The sequence below is a fragment of the Gymnodraco acuticeps genome, unplaced genomic scaffold (assembly GCF_902827175.1).
Source record: "Gymnodraco acuticeps unplaced genomic scaffold, fGymAcu1.1, whole genome shotgun sequence".
Classification (NCBI taxonomy): Eukaryota; Metazoa; Chordata; class Actinopteri; order Perciformes; family Bathydraconidae; genus Gymnodraco; species Gymnodraco acuticeps.
Window position 1 is genome coordinate 1,679,654 of NW_022989942.1, and position 21,532 is coordinate 1,701,185.

Sequence of the window (21,532 nt, forward strand, 5' to 3'; positions counted from 1 at the left end):
CTGTCTCTTCCTTAAGGATTTATCTTGATAAAGAGACAAAGCATTACTCATATTTCTAAATTTGCACTGCAAGAATACTTCCTGTTCATGGATAAGGAATGGAGGAAGTTCAGATTACTCAATTCCCAATTGTCCTTTTGTTTCTTCAAAACAAGTGCCAGGAAAGAGTTCAGGAAAACATCCAGAATGGAGTAATTTAAGTTTCTTCCGATTATCTGCCAAATGCTGTTCTGTTCACTCACAATAACTATTTCATTGAATCATAACGCTTTAATTGAGCTAATGATGCAGCACAAACACTGGCCCTGAAGAGTGTTAACATAAACTTGAATGGAACAGGTTACAAAAAAGTGTAACTATGGAAAATGTATGTCAGTTCTTAGATGAAAATCAAAATGTTATATGCTTATATAAAAGTATCCACGTAAAATCAAGGAGGAAGGTCATGGAAAATAAGCCTGGTTCAAGGTTTACAAATCTCTGTAGGACTCAACTCTGTCTTTTGCGATTTAACAAAAGGGTTCATGTTATTTCTAACTGTGGGTCCATGTATCAAAAGCTCAATTTGAAAGTAGTACATTTACGCAAAAAAAAGTCAGCTATATGTTACAATATATGTTGTTTCTGTTTAGTACACTCTAACATAATACTAAATATCCCAATGACCCTAGGCTTTAACTATTGCTAACAAGGAGGCAAGCAACTGATATTTTAATGAAGGGGTCTGCCAAAATCATCTATAAAAGGCTAAAGATAAATTATATAATGAAGGCGCTTTAAAAGTACTGTATATATGATCCTTTGCTGCACTAATATGCACCATATATTAGGGGTGTAACGGTTCACAAACATTTCGGTTCGGTACGTACCTCGGTTTTTTGGTCACGGTTCGGTTCGGTACGTTTTCGGTACAGCAGAATTTTTTTTCACAAAACAAAACATATATATATATATTTTTTTATTATTATTAAACTGTGAATAATGTATTCACTCAAATAAATACAAAATATAATAAAATAAACATTAAGGTGCAGCATTTCGATGAACTGAAATAATCTGTATTTGAACTTTACTGTAGGCTACTAGTACTCACAAAACATAAACTATTAGTTTTGGGTTTTTAATTATTATTAAACTGTGAATATTCACTCAAATAAATACAAAATATAATAAAATAAACATTAAGGTGCAGCTTTTCGATGAACTGAAATAATCTGTATTTGAGCTGTACTGTACTAGTTCCTAAGCAGCCAGCTTGACATTAGGACTGGCTTGTCATTGTATTTTCATGTTTTTTTAAAGAAAAATGAACTTGTCCACATTGCTTGCCGAAAGGGCAGATCTGCTGGCACTAACAATGTCTCCTGATGTGGAAAAAACCCTCTCTCTAGGGACAGAGGTAGCAGATACAGCCAGGTAGCGCTTTGCTATCATGGCAACATAAGGATATTTGGCGTTTGTAATAGCTTTGGCTCGGTCTGAACTCTCTGCGAGTGGTGGAGGCTTAAATGCTAGTGGGAGTTGGGTTTGCACTTCAGTCTTTTTTTCTTTTGGTACCGGTGATATTCACGTTCGGGTGATGCCTTTTCAAGAGTGTGCAAGTTTGATGTATTGCCAGCCGCGCAACCAATGTTAGTTGAACAATGCCGACAAACAGCTTTGGTTCGGTCCACCTGTCTTTGTCCTTCATCCTTGTACGTAACTGCGAAACCAAAATGTTCCCAAACCGGAGACTTCAATGATATTGGAGGATTTTCGAGCTCAACTTTATCTGCGTTCGCCATTAATTTTCGACAGTTCCTCAAATTACTGACTACATTTTAACGCATCCCTCTGTCCAGCTCTCATAGTATGCCTCTCATCCAATGAAATGACTTGCTCGCTCTATGACGCGTTGAACCCAATGTGAGCAAATTACTCTGAATGCTGCGACGCAGCACCTGAGATTACTTCCAAAAAGTTGTTCACGTTCTCAATTTTTTAGGTTTAACGTTATATTCGTTCGGTACACTTCGGTACACACCTGTACCGAACCGAAGGGCCCGTACCGAATAATTTCGGTACGGGTACGTGTACCGTTACACCCCTACCATATATCAATCCATACGGATGCAGTTTTAGACCTCCTTTGAGGGATGGGGTCCTGCTTGAACCCTTAAAAGTCTGCCATTGTTTTAACAGCTTTGGTCCTTTAGCATGAGATATTTTAATATTTATGACTTTCCTCATTGGTTTGAGCTCAGGAAAAATGCCCCAATAAATGTTGTAATGTTGTTTGCTCATGTTGCCAGGCTACTGTTAATTACTGTAAGTGTGTCAATACCATTCATTCAGAAATATAATCCATGCAGTCCTGATGAGGCAGGCTAGCTACAATTATGAGTGTTTTACTCTTTGTAAACCAAAAAGTTATTTGGAATCTAAAACTTTGATTGTTGAGTCGCAAACATGTATTATAATAGAGAAACGTATGAGTTACTTATCCAGAGCCAGTTGTATTACCTAGCAAAGCAATGTTCTGCTGTGTTTTAATGGTACGTTTGTTCACAAACTCTGTGTTCATGGCCCTTTAAGATTTTAGGAAGTCTGTGTCATTTTCTATTCCCTTGTCATTGTTTTGTAACCTCTCCATATTTGGTACACAACATCCGGCAGCCAAAGAAAGATTCTCCAATCAGGCTTCTACAAGTTTCTCTGTAATATACCTGTGAGCCCTGGGCTCAAGAACATCATCTCCCAGACACTCCTGCTGTTTCCGCCCCTGAACTGCCCAATACTTGTTTTTAAAGGCCACTTTAGACCGAGTGCTCTTTGAGTCTTTTATAAAAAACATAGCATCCCATAATTTCACCTACACCGACTGAATTTGCAGCACTTTGTTGTGGTCCAACAGGATTTTGAAGCATTGACACTGACAAAGGAGGAAATACACTTAACTTATAATCCCTGTACAATCCAACCCTTGCTTTTATATTTTTATAAACTCAAGTAGGGAGTTATCTAGATATAATTATAAATGATGTTATCACATCTTAATTTTTGACACCACAAACCCAAAGTATTTTAAATTGATTCCAGCTCTACAGTTTGACCATACTGTAGATATAGGTGTTTTTAATTACAATATATGTTTATTATCTGAGTCTGTCCTATCTTCATATTCAGTCTTTGCTTCACCTAATTGGATTGTGTTGTTGCAGGACTATGCTGTGTCGACCGTGCCTGTGCTGGAAGGGCTTCACCTGAAAAGCTTCTGCAGCATGGGAGGACCAGGCCTTATCCTCATTGGCTCCAGTGAACATGCACAGAAGACCCTCAAAGTATGGAGTTGGTGTTTGTATGAGTTGTATGTGCAGTAAAAGCATCATCCCATTGCTGTGCTTCCCCCAGCTGTAGTCATAGAAACCACTGAATCAATGTAATGGCATTGTTTTATAACTATGACGCACATTGCAGCTGATTTTTTTTTCGGTTGACTCTTGGCTTGACGCTGTTGGTATTAACGGCTCTATCCTTTTTTTTCTCCTGCTCTGCAAAGTATTCAGCAAGAATAACACTACAAGACAGGACATCACACGTGTTGATTCAGAGCAGACTCCCTTACTTACAACTCGATGGCTGTTTCCCACTGCAAGCACACTGAGACCACCTGTCACCTTAATCCTTCCTCATTAATTCATATTCTCAGTTAATCGGAGGGGATCGCTACAGGCGCTCTCACTCCAGCTCTAACTACAAAGATATTGTCCTTGCATTTAACAGCTTGAGCATCAAAGGCTTTCTGAATCGATTGCTACAAAAGTCCTCATAAAATAAACCAGGGAATGCTAAAGGACTAAAGGACCCTTAAGGAGACACAAATAGGATAATAAGGTTCAGTCCATTCCTCTGAAGGAATTATCCCATAACATGTACACCCATCAACACATAGGACTGTATGTGAACTTTATAGGGCACATAGGGGTAAATGCAGGTGAATATGTACATCAATGTTGTGTTTACACAGCAATGACACACGGGTAATATGTTTGATTTCAAAAGTAATGCCACACACACACACATATACTTGGCCTTTAAAGGTCCTTGCTGGCAGGACCTTTCATTTGCCTCCTAGTGTGATATCTCCCCCTACTGGCCCAACTCCACGGAAGCCATTTGGTGTATGTCAGAAGGGGCAATTGAAACCAGACCATCTGACAGCACATCCCAACATACTTTATAGAGCAGCACATGGTCAGACTTGCTGGTTTTGTATGCATGTTTACATTGCGGAAGTGTACACAAGACGTCAAGAATGTATGCATTACCACATGTTCTCATAAATTATATATCCCAGCATCGACTCATTAAAATTCCTGCCTGTTTGATCACACCAGAGATTAGCTGCCGGGGCGAGGAGGGGCCGTCAGCGAGACTAAATGACAGACTCCTCGCTTTTTAATTACAGCTTACGTCACCCTCTCTTGGAGAAATTAGCTCCTGTTTTAAAGGACCTTTAACGACCGTGGATGTGTAATTAGGTAATGTTCTCGTTGTTGGGGTGTGGGGTGAAATCTCATGAATGCTGTTTTAATTAATTCAAAGTGCTCGTGTTGGATGTAAATGCAGCTCTTATGGCAATGAGGTTGTATACCCTTGGACTAAGACAATGTGAACCAATTAAAGCTGGAGCCTGACTAATTTAAACAGTCTTTAGGGAGCTAGAATGTTGCTGCTATAAAATATTCAGTTAAGAAAAGAGACCCTGGCCTGTTGGCAGAGTGAGGTCTGTATATGTATATCTCACTGACATCTGGTTAATAAGGCTGTTCATTTTCACTCTGTTCAGCAGTTTGGCTTTGTCTCTATCCGGGATGTGTGCTCAGAATGTGTATAAGTGTACGCCATGTGTAGTCTCCAGTCTGTGTTTAGCTCTCCCATGGATGGGAATACACGTTGACCGGATGGATTTCATCATCCATGCCGCTGTCACTGCCAAACTTCACTCATGAAGTCATCATCCCAAAATACTGCCTCCTGTCAGAGGCTGCAGCACCCACTCCCTGTTCCCTCTCACACCTCCCTCCCTATAGCAGAGGCCAGATCTAGTTTACCAGAGAGCCCTTCATTCACTCAGCCCTTGTTTGATTCATGAGGTCATTCTTCTTGCCTGGTCAGGGCTTTGTCTTCACATCAAGGACTTTTTATTTAAAACACAACAAGATGACAACCCTGAGAAGGTTGTATTTAGAATGGTGATTTTTGATAAACACATTGATGCGTTATCTAGTACTTTATGCTGTTGATTATTTAGATATAGGTCTAGGAATTGTGGCTTTAGTTCTTCCAGGGACTTAACAAGTGATTTACTTAACCCTGAGGGAATGGCAATCTAATCTATAGTTTTGAGATATTTAGTTCATTGCTGGATTACAGACTAGAGGACATTGTCTTTCCTAGTGTCACACCGGTATCGTGGCTAAGAAAAAAGGATGAGCTAGGCAGCCTGTTTCATATCAGGAAAAGGACCATATATGGCATCTGAGAACTGGCTTTCCTCACTGATGATGTTATTGAGTTTGTGAGTCAGCCGCGGAGTCCAACAGTATCGAAAGTAGTGAAATAAACATTTATCTTACATCAACAGTAACCATTTGTATGTCCCCTCCAGTAGTTGGAAGTGGCCTCAAGTATGATGTGTCATGCTGCTGTTGTTCATCACTGAAAAAAGTATTGTAAAACTTTTAAAGGCTTCCTGGGAAGGATTACCACAATGAGCATTATAAATATTCATATTAGGCGCCAAAATACAGATTATCTTGATGACCACTGTGAGCCGCATCAGGTCCAGAAAATGTGTCAATGTATTTGTTAACTGGGGGAGATTGCCCAGAGGGGATTTAATTACCTTCCAGTAAATATTTTGTTTCAGCAGCTCTGACTGAGCACATTCTGCTGCCCAGTTACCACTCTGTGTATTAACTGGACCCCGGCAACAGCCCAGATGTAGGTTGATGCTGATTGGCTGAAGCTTTATGTCTGGTCGATGGCCAGGGTGATGGTGTACTGTAGAAGTCTTGGTTGTCCATTTTCACCACACATTTGAGACAGAATAATAATGACAGGCTGACGATTGATGTTAGCAAAACATCTGGAAATCTTACCGTAGCGAAGATAATCCTACCCTTAATTGTGTATTTCTTGGGCCTGAGATAAAAATAATAAAAAACATCTTCAGTATTAATAATACATGAGATAGTTATCTGGCCTTATATCTTAGTAATACCCCTAGGCATTGATGCCAGGAGAACAAACTGTTCCATCCTTCAGGTGAATATCTCAAGATTTATTTGCATTTCATGAATCAGAACATTAAAAAAACCACAATAGGACATATTCCTTAAACCTATAGTTGTTTTGGTTGGGGAATAAGATGTATTTGGGACTCAGAGTGAAGCAGGAACTGTGATATTTGGTAGAGTCAACGCTTATTCTCCCCTCTACCATTTGTAATCCCCCTGTGTGAGAGACAATGTTAGCGGTCACGCACATGGACATTGTTTTCACTGAGGGCTGCTGCACACACCCACAAGTGACCTGGGAATGTATCTGGTCAGATTACACTTACACATACGTACAGTAGGCTCACACAGCATGTACTCAGAAATGGCCATAGCAGCTTGTAGGAAGAACATTTGATTTACCGTTAATTTACTGTTTATTCATCAAAGAAACGTATGTCTAATCTGCTAGGACATACTGGTGTGCTGTTAAAGTTTTGCTTTTGAGTACTTTGCAAGCACTTCCCAGAGATCGCTCATTTAAAAACAGGTCCAGTCGAACGCTTTCCTTGTGTTTCTTTTTAATGGTGGGATATAGTCATACTAACCACAAGATTGGCCTTTTATTTATTCCAACCAAGAACTGTTGCTGCTGCCAGAAACATAAAATGTGTTACTTCCTGCGTGCCAAATAGATTTTTCATGAAAGCCCAGCAGAGTACTTGAAACAGCCCATTTGCTCCTGGGTTGGATCAGTCAAATCTATTTATTTGACAATAACTCCGTTTTTAGTGTCCAAGGACTGTGAGTGTGTTCAGGTAATTATGCAAATAATATAATGCAACGTAATCCAGAGTTCTTTCTTTATCACACAGGAAAGGCCCTTCAGTGGGAAGTGAAAATAAATTATCTTTAGCAACAGAGCCCATTGTGCTCACCAACCTCACTGTTTCCCCCACCCTGTGTGTGGATTTTATGAGAAAAATCTAATCCACATTATGTCCTTTTTTTCAACATTTCAACAGTGATTTTTTGTGTTCTTTTAATCATGACTAAAAAGATTCAACTCCTCTTGCCAATGATTAAAAACTAAAGATACAAGCAGGAAGAGGCGTGTTAGAAAAGCACAGTGGAGTCTACACTATATCTGGTGAAAAAATCTACCTTCTCAAAATACCTTTCCTGAATGTTGACGCTTTTGGATTTTTTTTTTCTTCCATTCCACCTCCCCTCCCCTTTTTGTCTCTAAGGTATCCGTCTGCAGATGTTCTGCTCATAAACATTAAGAGGCACCTGCCTCTCCTCTGGTCATAACATCCTCACCCGCCGACTTCCACTTGGCAACATGGGCGTCTTCTCTGCCTCTCTTTCCCCACCTCCTGTCCTACCTTCAACCCCTTCAGATTACATAAATAACATGACATCTGCTGAGAAAGAATGTCTGTCTGCTCCTGCGTTCTCCATTAAGGCAGAAAGACGCGGTGCTGCTTTTGGTATTGGGCCTTGCTTCAGAATGAAAATACCTGATAGTCTGAATAACGTAATGTTTTCTGTCTGAGTCTGGAAGTCATGTGCACTGCAAACTGCCTGTTGTTTGTTTACCTAAAGGCTATTTCTTTTGTGTGTCTTATCTTTGTGTGTAGATCATGCAGCAAATGAGTGACCATCGCTACGACAAACTGACGTTGCCTGATGACCTCGCTGCCAACTGCCTCTACATGAACCTACCCAATAAGGGACATGTGCTGCTTCACCCCACTGCAGAGGAGTTTCCAGAGAGTGTCACGGTAATCCTCAATTCATTTCACTTCCACAGTGACTCGCACACAATCACACTCTCCTTTACAATCCTGAGGTTACACCTTGGGAGAAAGGACAGCCAGACTGGTTTAGTGGCTTACATTTAAAGAGCACTTGCCTTTGTTGCTCTCCATCCTGTCCAGACCTCTGAGATAAACAAAGCCTGCAGAATATACAGTATGTGGTAATTTTACACAGACTGCTGCAGGTCAGCCACAGCCAGCACTGCGTTTTATAACAAAAGGAACTTACAATTTTTATGAAGTGACCTTTTGTGGACTTGACACAGTACATAGAAGGGGAGCCAGAAACTTTGGGTGTCTTTTTCCTCACAACTTTTACAGTTAGTAGATTTAAAAACAATCTTGAATATGCCCAAATCAATCTCTGAATCTCAACATAAAGTCTTTAAGACATGCTTTTAGCCCGACAGCTTTACTGTTTGGGCTCACCACTGTCATAAGTGTAATTTCCAGGCACAGCAGGCAAGTAAAGTTACTTGCTTTCAGACAGAACATTGTCTTTTTTCACCTATGGTGGCCAAGTTGGTACTTTTTCAGGAACTCATTATGTAATTTCAAATGGATATTGATGTGTTAGTCCGACCACTTTCCAGTCCTTATAGCATGTGCCCTTTGTTAAACTGTTAAGTACTGTATGCTGGCTTAATGTACCTGGCTAAACTCATCTCAGTGTCTCATTTCCTGAACACAAGACCCTTTCTGAAATATCTTTCTGACATACTGTCTTTCTTCAGTTTTTTAAAACCACAAGATGTGCATTTACTGTAACACATGACACATTGGCTTCCACAGTAGTTCATGAATGACATATTATTATCTCACTTTGCCTGTTGGTTTGGCACGGTTCAGCAGTAGCCGTTTCACTGAGGTGCTTTGGGGTCAATCCTCTTCACATCAAGTCAAACGGATTCTCACAGGATCAAAGCCAACACCCTACAATCTGCAGAGACAGTGCTCAGACCTCAAATGTACTCTGTGGTTAAAACCCCTATCCTCCGCTAGCTAATTTTAGAGGGAAGAATTCACAAAATGATACGTCTTCAGACCTACAGTCACAACGAAGGCTCAGTTTTTTCCAGGAAGATTAACTGGGAATTCAACTTGAGCATAATAAAATCTATTTGTGTATATTCTGCTTCCTGCAGAGGAAGCACCTATTTAACGGACCATTTAGAGCAATATTTGAGGAATGTATGTTTGTTCCATGATCCAGTTTCCTTTATAATGTTCAGACCCACCAAGCATTTGCCTAGAACCCATTTGAACCAAACCTGTGTTTAAGGAATTGCTGTTAGAAGAAAGTGGAAAAACATTAATAGCATATAGTTGATAGTTGATTATCATGCCTTGCTTTTCTGCAAATCCAGAGTTTGTACCCGTTTCCCAAGGGAGCTTGTTGCTTCAATTCAATTCAAAACCTTTATTTATCCAGGTAAAATCCCATTGAGATCAATGATCTCTTTTTCAAGGGAGACCTGCAGCAGTAGGTTCCACAAGAAGACATAAAAACATAAACAACAGAACAACAAAAGGACATCATACAGCAAAATGTACAGAGATTACAATTTACATATTTAACCACATGTACAGGTACCAATAGCATCTGATTTTGTAGCATCCAACCGAGCTTTAAAAACATGTAGTGGTACTAGCTTGGTAATTTTCCATTCTTTTTGCAGACTGTTCCATGTTAGTGGAGCTGCACATCTAAAAGCTTTCTTCCCTAAGACAGTCCTAGCACTTGGCACATTTAATAAAACCACAGCATGCGATCTCAGGCAATAAGTACTTTCAATTCGCAGAGAGATCAGGGAGCAGATATAAGATGGTAGTTTATCTAACATGGCTTTGTAAATGAAAAAGTACCAGTGACTGAGCCTCCGTACAGTAAGTGATGGCATAACTGCCTTGGTATACAGGGTACAGTGATGCGTAAGTGCTTTACAATTTGTCAAAAATCTCAGTGCACTGTGATACGCAGCATCTAACTTGCTCAGGTAATTGGCAGGTGCATTCATATATAACAAATCACCATAATCTAGCACAGGTAAATAGGTCACAGTGACTAGCCTTTTCCTGGCCTCAAGCGAGAAACAGGACTTATTTCTGTAAAAGAAACCTAGCCTAACCCTCAGCTTTTTAAGCAGGTTATTGACATGAAGTTTAAAAGTGAGACAGTCATCAAGCCAGATACCAAGGTATTTGTAACAGGTAACCACTTCAAGTTGTATTGCTTCTTCCTCCAATGAGATTAAGCACAATTAACTCTGCAAGACTGCAGGAATTTCAGGTCTATTTTTAGTCTGCTTGTGAAGTTACATAAGAGTTCCCCTTTAACAAAGGCAGGGGGTCATGAGGGAGGATTGGTGGGGATAAGGGGGTGGAGACGGGGCATCTTTAATGGTTAGAAGTGGCGACAGCCTGAGCTCAGTTTAGAGATAAAGAAACCGTGCAGACAAAAGGCTGGGTGAAATATAGCTGCTCCTACTGTGTGGGACCATGCCACCCGTTGACCCAACATATAAATATCTACTGCAGTAATGAGAACTCTAAAAATTAGAAAAAGAGACACTTTGGAGGTGGAGATGCTATAAACAGCAGGGGGGTTGTTTTGGGGGAATTATGCAAAACTTTCCCTGAGTTGACCCTGTGGTCACGTGGTCTGAAAACTGTTTTTTGGATGGCGGTGTCACTGGGTTCTTCCAAATCTTGATTCCTCAAACTGTTTCTTGTGCACCACTGCTGGTGTGCCAAGCTGGGGCGACCTGTGGCTACCGCAATTTTAACAACCCTCTCAGTCACTTGTCCTTAGTGTCGGAATAACATAGTGTAATGTTTACTCACACATTAGTAATATGCCCCCCCACAGCATACCTAGAAATTCACTTGTTCAGATGTGTTCAGTGGTCCTTCTGCCGTCACCATATAGCTGACCATTTTTTGGGAAACATTTATATAGATATATTACATATTATTATAAATAGATATAGATATATATATAAAATTAAGCATGAACACAATATTTGTAAGTGGTATAATGTTGTAACAGAGCTGTATGTTGGCACTGTGCCACAGTTTAAGTTACTTGATGAGGGCCCTGGGCCTCGTTTGTAAACGGTGCGTACGCTCAAAAGATGGCGTACGCCAGTTATGGAGTCAGATTTGGGTCAATATTCTAGCGCGCAAAACAAGCTACTCACGAGCGGAAAATGTGCTTTTACACACGCATGAAATTACCCTCGTGCGCAGATTAAACCCCCGCGAGCGGCTAGGCGCTCGCGAGAGAGACAGCCCTCTTGCTCGCTCGCGGGAGTGTCTTGCTCGCTCGCGGGAGTGTCAGCCTCACTCGCTCGCGGAGTCTGTCTTCGCGCACTTGAAAAGTTTCTGACACTTTGGGGCGGAGCCACTGGGCTTTGATTGACAGCTGCCAGGAAAACTGAAGTTGCCAGGTTTGATAAATGCCTGAACTACCAAGAGCCGAGGAGTGACAGCAGCAAGATCAGTTGGACGAGATTGAATGGTAAAGTTGTCCATAAAAAACCATTACATTTGTAAAGTGTAATATATATATATATATATATATATTAGGGCTGTCAAGTTAACGCGTTAATAACGCGTTAACGCAAAAAAAAATTAACGCCACTAATTATTTTAACGCGATTAACGCATGTGTATTTGTTTTCCTCGGCCACCCCGTAGTTTCAGAGCGCATCGAGTTTAAAATACCATCTACAAGCTGATGCTGACAGCCCCGCTCCTGCCGCCCGCTTGTGGCAGACCACACTTCCACGCTCACCGGCAGGCACCGACTGGCTATTGGGAGGACCGGGAGGGTGTGTGTATGTGTGGCTCGAGCGAGCGAGAGAGAGACCTTGCGTGCATTGTTGTTGTTATTATCTGGTGCTAGCTAGCTGCGCTAACGGATATAAGGAGCTGCTTAAATGAAAACAGAGGAGCGACATTTCGCCGACAACTGCGCCGAGCACTTGACTTTATGCAGGAAGCCAGACAGTGGGACATTGTACGAGAAGTCAGCACACTCAGCACGGATAGTGCAACATGATTGCAGCGTCCAGGCAGCTCCCGTTCGAGCATATGCCTTGAGTTGCTCATAGCTCCAACGATCCATCTCACTCACTCACTCACACACACACACACACACACACACACACACACACACACACACACACACACACACACACACACACACACACACACACACACACACACACACACACACACACACACACACACACACACACACACACACACACACACCATTTTTATTGTATTAGGTTCCAGGTTGAATTGAGGCGAATATTTGTAATGTTCAGAAGTTGTTGTGTTTAATATTCATGAGAATATTTGTCATTGTTCAAATTATAATAAACATTAGCATAAAGCATATTTGTCCACTCATATGTTGATAAGAGTATTAAAAACTTGAAAAATATTCCTCTAAGGTACATTTAAAACAGATCAAAAATGTGCGATTAATTTGCGATTAATCGCGATTAACTATGGACAATCATGCGATTAATCGCGATTAAATATTTTTAATCGACTGACAGCCCTAATATATATATATATATATATATATATATCAATTAATTTTATATAAAACAATATATTTTTGAGTGGGCTGTATCTGTCGAAAACTGCTTGCTACTGTCTGCTGTACGCACCTCCCTTACGAAATGAACTATAAATGAACTATAGTATTACTATAGTATACTATAAGAGTTGTATAGTGTCTTATAGCCAATTGCCGTGGTGCGAGAGTGATCAGTCCAGTTGTAATCAAAGCTCCCTATGCTGATGGTGATACAGTGGCTTCCTCAGCTAAAATGTCTCTGATTAATGCACGCTCTGTTGCAAACAAGGCTCACACTTTAAATGACTTGTTTGTAAGGGAGAATTTGTCCTTCTTATTCCTGACTGAAACGTGGAAACGGAATATGGAATTTATCCATCTAATGAACTGTGCCCAGCGGACTGCTCATACATTGGCACTCCACGTCTGTCGGGCTGCAGTGGTGGTCTCGCAGTTGTCTGGAAGAAGCAGTTCTCTTGCCAATTGGTTAGCTCGGAACCTTTCATTACATTTGAACTACAGGAGTGGAGTGCACCAGCTGGGCGTAAAAAAGTAGGGCTTAACTCTAACGTCGGGCTTAGCTACGTCCGACGTAGTGATTCGAATTTACACCGAGTGCACCAAGCCTGACTAGTCTCGGGCGTAGCTGCGCCTGGTCTTAAGATGCGCGTCCACGTGAATACACGCAAAATAGTCATTGTTGCCAAGCAACGCCATTTTACCATTTTACAGACTCAGAGGACCGCAGAGAAGAGGGAATTCCCACACCCACAGCGTCAGCAATGACTCAAGGGGAATCCCAAATGGCCACACCCCGAAAGAGAAAGAGGGATTTGTCAGAGCTACAGCGGGAACTGACAGAGAAAGAAATCGTTCGTGTGGAGATGGAGACCGTCAAATTGAGAGCGGAACACGAACAAATTTAGCTGGAGAAGGAGAAATTGAGACTCTTCTTAATGCCCTTTCATTGTTAAACATGTAAACAAGACGCCCTGCCATCGTTAATATCCTTCTTGCCTGTTTTACGTTACTATGGATACTAGTCTGTCTTTCCGATTTACGCCTGCTCCATACTAGGCGTACAAGTTACACCCAGGCGCAACGCATACAAGGGCTTAAGTCTAAGTGGTGCACTAGTCATAACTTTAGTTTGGTCTTAACCTTTGGTTCTACGTCGGACGTAGAGTTACGCCCAGCTTACGCCCAGCTGGTGTACTCCACTCCTGGTGACTCAAATTGGTGGGCAAAAGCCATTTTATTGTGTTTTAATTTATCGACCTCCTGGTCCAGCAGGTCAGTTTTTAATTGAGTTCACTGACTTTCTTAATTCTATTATCAAGCTGGACGAAGTGTTATTAGTAGGTGATTTTAACCTGCACATTAATGATGCCACAAATTCTGTAGCCACTGAATTTCTTAATATTACTGAATCTTTTAATTTCAAGCAACATGTTTCTGGCGCCACTCACGTGGGTAACGTGGGTATACCTTAGACCAGTGGTTCTCAACTGGTCAGGCCTCGGGACCCACTTTTTACTTGGTCAATACATCGCAACCCAACATTTTGAAGCACTCAAATCTATCTACCCCAAACAAACGTGCTGTAATATATACGCTTTTCAGCATACAATATTAATAAAAGTGAAGTACAGTGCATATATCCCTTAACAGAACTAAAGTATGCTTTTAAAAAAGGTTTAATGAGATGATGGAATCAAAGCTGAACTATATAAAAAGGCACACATGCTGAAAACCCAACCCCAGCAGGGGGGTCTGGGGGGATTCTCCCCCAGGAGATTTTTAGAAATACTAACATAAACTATGCATTCTGGTACACTCTGAGAAGAAAATAAATAAATCTATTACTACCCGACATGTTAATAATATTGTATGCCATTGTTTGTTTTTCACTTTGTTCTGACATCTTGCTGCGAGAAGAGTAAAGAGTCTGTGTGACTTACTTTAAATTGTCGGTAAGGGTTGAAAGCTCCCATTGTTCTGTGACCTGTCAATCATCAAACCGGGGGTCATATTTCATTATGTGTTAATTTGTATCTGAAGTTGTACCCATGGATGTATAAAGAAGAGTTCTACCACAAAGTTATTCTCCGTGGGGACTTCCGGCAACAATCTTGATTCTCAGCAAAGATATGTTATTGCGAAGATGATCACTACGTGACAGAAGTTTTCAAAGCCGTTTATGGTCTCCGGTACTTTCAGTCCAACGCCGACTGCATGCACAGCATTAGAAAATCGGGCCTTCAAAATAAAAGTTTGACAATTTTTTTTTTCTTCACTCACACATCCGCGACCCACTCCAAACGGGTCCGCGACCCACTGCCTTAGACCTTGTTTTTTCTCTGGGACTAGATGTTGATCACATCCGTTGTGAGGATCTACTGATTAGTGATCATAAATGTATTTTCTTGAATCTATCTGTAAAAACCGACCCCATGTGCCTCAAAATATAATTACGTCGTTGCAAGGGTCCTGTTCTCTACAGTGAAGAACATTCTACGACCACCGGACTCTCTTGCACCTCATCAGTATTCAACTGCCTACTGTAACTCCCTCATGTCATTTTTTAATGACAAAATAGAAAACATTCACCAGCAACTAACTCCTAACACCACCTGCAGTATATCTCTCCCTGTTTTCACCGACCATCTCTCTCATTCTCTTTCAAGTTTCACACTTCCCTCTGCTGTTGTAATATCTGACCTCATCAGTAAATCCAAGCCATCTACCTGTCAGTTAGACCCTCTTCCTATACCCCCCTGGTAAAAGCCTGTCTACCTTCATTGTCCTCCCTTATAACTGTCATCATACACCCCTCCCTCACCTCTGGTCTTGTTCCCTCACTTTTCAAATCAGCCGCCATCACGCCCATACTGAAGAAACCTGGTGCAGACCCCAACAATTTTAATAACTACCGTCCCATATCTAACCTACCATTTCTCTCAAAAATCCTGGAAAAAACTGTTGCATCCCAAATCCATACCCACTTGTCTGACAATAACCTGTACGAACAATTTCAATCTGGTTTCCGCCCCCATCACAGCACAGAAACAGCACTGGTGAAAATCACTAACGACCTCCTCATGGCAGCTGACTCCGGACTATTAACTATCCTCATCCTCCTTGATCTTAGTGCAGCTTTTGACACCATTTCCCACAGCATCCTCATTGACCTCCATCGGGATCACTGACACACCCCTCCTCTGGTTTAAATCATATCTCTCTGGCCGCACTCAGTTCATCCAACTCAAAACCTTCAAATCACAGCCACTTCCAGTCACGACCGGTGTTCCCCAGGGCTCTGTCCTGGGGCCTCTTCTTTTTATCATCTATTTACTTCCTCTTGGCAATATCTTCCGGAAACACAACATCCACTTTCATTGCTACGCGGATGACACCCAGCTCTACTTGTCCTCCAAACCAACCACCATCCTCCCTCCATCCTCTCTGTCTGACTGCTTACAGGACATCAAATCCTGGTTCTCCTCTAACTTTCTCAAACTTAACGACAGTAAAACCGAGGTTCTCCTCATTGACACAAAATCCACCCTAACCAAACCTGACAGTTTCTCCATTACTATAGACAACTCTTCAGTCTCCCCCTCCCCTCAGGATAATATATATATTAGCTGTACACTTTACGAATATAATAGTTTGTTATGGACAACTTTACAATTCAATCTCGTCCAACTGATCTTGCTGCTGTCACTCCTCGGCTCTTGGTAGTTCAGGCATTTATTAAACCTGGCAACTCCGAGCTTCCTGGCAGCTGTCAATCAAAGTCCAGTGGCTCCGCCCCAAAGTGTCAGAAACTTTTCGCGCGCGAGCAAGAAGGCTGTCTCGCCTCGCGGGGGTTTAATCTGCACGCGAGGGTCATTTTATGCGCGTGTAAAAGCACATTTACCGCTCGTATGTAGCTTGTTTTGCGGGCTAGAATATTGACCCAAATCTGACTCCATACCAGTTTCTAAGCAATGTTTGCGATTTATAAAAAAACTAACTTGACGGGAAAATGTGCGGTCCTCCACGCAAACTCTGACCCATGCGTACGCACTAAGCACAACAACGGGAGAGTCGAGAAACTGCGACACCGTTGGCAGAAGGAAGAATGGAGAGAAATATGTGAAAATAATACAATAAATAAAATGTTACCTCATGTATCATATATGAAGAATTAATTTGCAAACATTGATTAAAACCAATCTTTAAATGATCAAACAAACGCCTGTTTGAGACTCCTCAGTGCACACAAAAACCTAACTTGGAGAAATAAATATACATATATATATATAAATATATACATGTTATTGAAAACCACCTCGAATGTTGTCTTAATGTTATGACATGTATTCTCATAAATGATGCGGTATGCAGAAGGACAGAATTACGTCTAAACTGAGGCCGTTTTGTATTTCTATAGGTTGTATAGATACGAGCATGGTTTTATATACTATCATGTTTAATCATTTTTTATGCCGTTTGTTAAGACTTGATAAGTCGCTCATAAAACACAGGAGGTATGGAAACTAAGAACACCATATAGTTGGTAGATTTGGCAGCTGATATAACTCAACACATTAGTTGTATTTCCTTTAACTGGTGGAGTTGCTGCAGTGGAGACGCTGCACACAGCTGATTGATAGCTGGAACACAAACCACCAAATAAAAATAAAAACATGAATTGACTCCACTCCGCAGGGATCCCCCGATACCTTCTCATCATGGGGGGGTCTCCTGTCACACTGACACACTGCCTGAGGAACGTTATGTGTATTTTTTTTGTCATTAACTTTTTTCGGACCACTTATTTATTTATTTTGGTGACGATCCGACCTCCATGCTGCTACTCTGGTTCAAACTGCATCCACCAAACAATATGATTTATATCGACCTCCCTAAAATAACCAAAATCTGACACCTGTCGTCATTTCCTGCGATCTTCTTCATGCAGTCAGTCAAAATGAATGAATGGGCGTTTCTTTGACTATTTATAGGCAAATATGGGCGTTACGTGAAGCCCGCAAAAGCTGCGCCGCATTTCGAGTTGATTGTGATTTATAAAGGGAAACCGGCGTAGGACGTGCCGCACGCAAGTCCTACGCCGGCACGCAGTGTTTTATTAATCGGAAAATGTCTGTGCGTATTTATTTGCTTTGTCCTACGTAAGCAACCTTCCCACGTGAATCCTACGCAAGGCTTTATAAATGAGGCCCCTGATCTGCACACTTGCAACCTAACTTTCTCGGGTAGGAAAAAGAGTTATAAGTCACATGACAGCTGTGTCTTTAAACATGGCATTTGGATCACCAGAGGCTTCGTCAGCCATATTGCATCATGAGATAAGAATTTGTTTAGCTGGTCCCTCTGGCTGTGCTGCAAGGCCTCGCTCAGTATCACAGCAGGCTTGAAATGAGAATTTAAAGAGAGAAATATCCTGGAAGTGTGGTCGGAAAACACAGTTTTTCTCCTGGAAAATGTCCACAGGGTGACACACTACTTTACAAGGGTCTTTTGAGAATGTCGTAATAGTTTTCACTCCCATCTTTTTTTTATATATTTTGCCGGGCGACCAGGAAACTTTCTCGAATGCTTCTACTCCAGCTTCACATTTTGTGTCTCTCTGCAGGGCGTTTATATCACAGAACATTACAAGTTGACAAGTAGAGTAAACAAGCTTAAGTGTTGCGTAAGTTCCCCCTTACAGTTTAACGACTGCCAACTGTGCTGTACTTCAGATTTTTCTCAAGGGCTTGTTATAGTAGTGGCTGGTCAATACCTGCAACACTGGCTCACAGTCAGGAGGCAGAACAGGAACAGCTGTTGCCATGACTATATCTATTTTGCATTTGATAACTTTTTTCTTTATGTAGAAATGCAGCTTCTTGAATCCCAAATACTGTATATAATAGCATTACGACATCTTTATTCAGTAATAGTTGGATGAACACTGTGTTTCCTTGAATTTGAGATGACATCCTTTTATAATAACCTTTCATGAAGTGTAAAGAATCTAAAAGAGCAGGATGTCACTTTTTCCATTGACGCCCTGTCTTTATGTCCCGCAGGTGTTCGAGAAATTGAAGGACCACATGCTGATCCCGGTGTCCAACATGGAGAAGGCCAAGCTGGACGGAGCCCTCACATGCTGCTCGGTGCTCATCACCAAGAGGGCCGACATCTGAGCCGCTCAGCAGGGGGTCTCTGAGTGCATGGTACCCAAGTGGAGCCTGTATCACATCACTAAGGATCCCAAGGTTTAGCTAATCTATTTTGGTACTCAGAGGAAGGATAGGCAAAAAAAACTAACATTTAATTTAACAAAATTGTGAATAGATCAGTTTACTTGAAAGAAAATGTGGTTAATGTTGTCTCTTAAAGAAATAGTATATTACATTAGAATCATTATTATTAAAATCTAGATTTTTTTAGTTTTACATTTTTCTAATTAAAGCTAAATGCAATCCAAGAAAACTAATTGGGAGGTTTGATAATGGGTAATAGATTTTCCCCATGTTAAGCTATATATGTTTTTTGATCGTGTTTACTCCAAAAAGTCTACAAATTATAAACATTTGGTTCAGGATGACCCAGTAACTGAGTGGTCATGGCACATTCCACATTGGCACTATTGTCCTAAACAGTAAGCGTCTCATCTGTCTCTCCACTATCACTATGATAAAAGGATACATGCACAAAAATAATAATATAATCTTTATGAGATACTAAATGATCAGATCCCAGATCCGAGGGGTAGACCATGAGCCACATTAAGCCCCTCTGAAACCTGCAAACCAATACTTGTTTACACAGTTTAATTTTGAACACCTTAAGAGATCTACAGTATATAGCAATGGACCAATAAAACCTGATGGATCAGTTTGATAAAATGTTTTAGTTGCCACATTGAGTACTTTTAGTTGAGTTGCAATGCAGGCCTTTGACTAACAACTGACAGATACACTTCCTGTTGAACATACTTCATTGGGGGTTTGCATCTTTGTCACCTTTTTCATGCCTTTCCACCAGCTAGTGACCAGTAGCCTGTTAATGTATTCTATAAGGACCACCTGTACCATTTTGAGAGCGTTTTGGCATCCCTCCTAATGAGCCTTTGTTTAGATTCTGTGCCAACCCTACGGACGAGAGAGAGAAGTGGGAAATGAATGTCTTCATTATAAAACCCTAGCTTTCATTTATTCCAACACAGCACCCCTGCTTCTCTAAATGTACATGTAAAGTCTGTATGAAACACACAATGTCTCTCCTGCTGAATGATTGTGAAGGCACTGTAGTTTTCTCACTCCATTAGTTCTGCCTGTTATTGATTACACTGATTATTTTTGTTCCCTGTCTGGCAGTTTGTACTCAAACTGAATGGGAGCATGCTGTGAGACTAATGTCTATTACACTAAATCCAATAGCACCAAATGTGACTGCAGTGTGAGAGTTTTGCACTTGGCATGCAGAACAAGCTAACAGCTTGGTGTGTTTCCATATGTCTCCACAATGGTAGGTGCAAACATGAGTCTTAAGGATGTTAATGAGTTCTGTTTTGGTGGCCTTATCACTGTTGTTGCTGAATCCCCATTTGAAGCCTGTAGATTTGACATCTTGAATACTGTACTATATACTGTACTATGTAAAACCATGTTTTTTCTCAATGTGATTGTAAGTGAATGTTGAGGAAATGACATCAGGAGGTGATTCAACCTCCCTCTGTAGACGTTGGCGTTTGGGCAAGTGGGCAGTGATGAAACGTGGAAAGAATTCCTGTTGGGAGGAGAGGCTTGTTCACCAGTAAACACTGACTCTTAAACTTTTCTGTCTTTCGTCCTAACTCTAAACAATCGCTCTCTCCGCTCCTCTGCTATTGCCTCATAGACAATCCGAGCTAATTTATGGCCATGATATCATACAGTTTGGCGAACGCTGTAGATGTGATGGCCTGCTGTTAAAGTGTGACACTAGTAGTATATTTTACAGCTGGCTGGATGCGAGGTGATATAATAGTTGCAGAGCATCCAGTTGTGATTCTCACGCAGTTACTCCATAAGGCCAGACAAGATCTGCACATGGAGTCCTATATACAGTACATTGTACTTAATGCAATGATGGCTACATGTGTTGTCCCTGTCAAATTTAACAAATACATCATTAGGCTTCCTGATTAGTCAACCATTGGATTTTATCTCACATTGCTCCAATCACTCGTTGGTTGTGCAGCTCTGTGGCAGAATGTGATGTTCCTATCGGCGCTGATTCAGAACATTTAATACATGTTTGGTTCTTGGCTGGCAGGTCTGTGAGTAACTGTGGCTGAAAATGTGTGCTGACTTTGTTGAAGGTTTATTTAACCTCTTACTAATCCCGTCACTCACTATAGTAGTCATGTTGTTGTGGTTGCTCTTATTCCAACTGAGGGCTCTTGGATTTCATACAAGTTGTGAGTAAAAAATGTTGAATCATCGTAAAATTAGCTTTTCGTCTACTTCATGTAATAAATAATCTAGCATTCACCTGTGTTGTGTTTTTTTTTTTATTGTTCAGGCCCCAGTTATGAAGGTTAACTAATCTGTCGTGTCATGGTTACAAATGTAATTTCAATTCATATTTTGTTTATGGTTTTGACATTATCTTAACACAAATAAAGCTCAAGGAGGGTAGGACGGTTGGTATAAATCAGGAGGATTCATCAAAACATTTAAAATCTAACTGTTTTCTAATTGTTGTGTTGTGTAGAATAACCTAGCATTGTCTCAGTAAGGACTGGCTATGACAACCCAGAGGCAACCCATCTCTGCCCGCTGATCTCTGCTACCACCTAGTGACACCTAAAT

At 41.0% G+C, this 21,532-nt stretch overlaps 1 protein-coding gene across 3 annotated transcripts in view; it reads left to right on the forward strand.

Moving 5' to 3' along the window:
- ddah1 (dimethylarginine dimethylaminohydrolase 1) overlaps window positions 1-21,211 on the forward strand; it is a 114,115-nt gene extending 92,904 nt beyond the window's left edge. For 2 of the 3 annotated variants that reach the window (XM_034210142.1, XM_034210140.1), the window contains exons 4-6: window positions 3,201-3,320; window positions 7,904-8,047; window positions 18,761-21,211. In XM_034210142.1, coding sequence (XP_034066033.1) covers window positions 3,201-3,320; window positions 7,904-8,047; window positions 18,761-18,877 — 381 coding nt within the window. In that variant the 3' untranslated portion in view covers window positions 18,878-21,211. The remainder of the gene's footprint in view (window positions 1-3,200; window positions 3,321-7,903; window positions 8,048-18,760) is intronic. The other variant, XM_034210141.1, reaches the window with a different exon arrangement.
- Window positions 21,212-21,532: the final 321 nt, after the last annotated feature.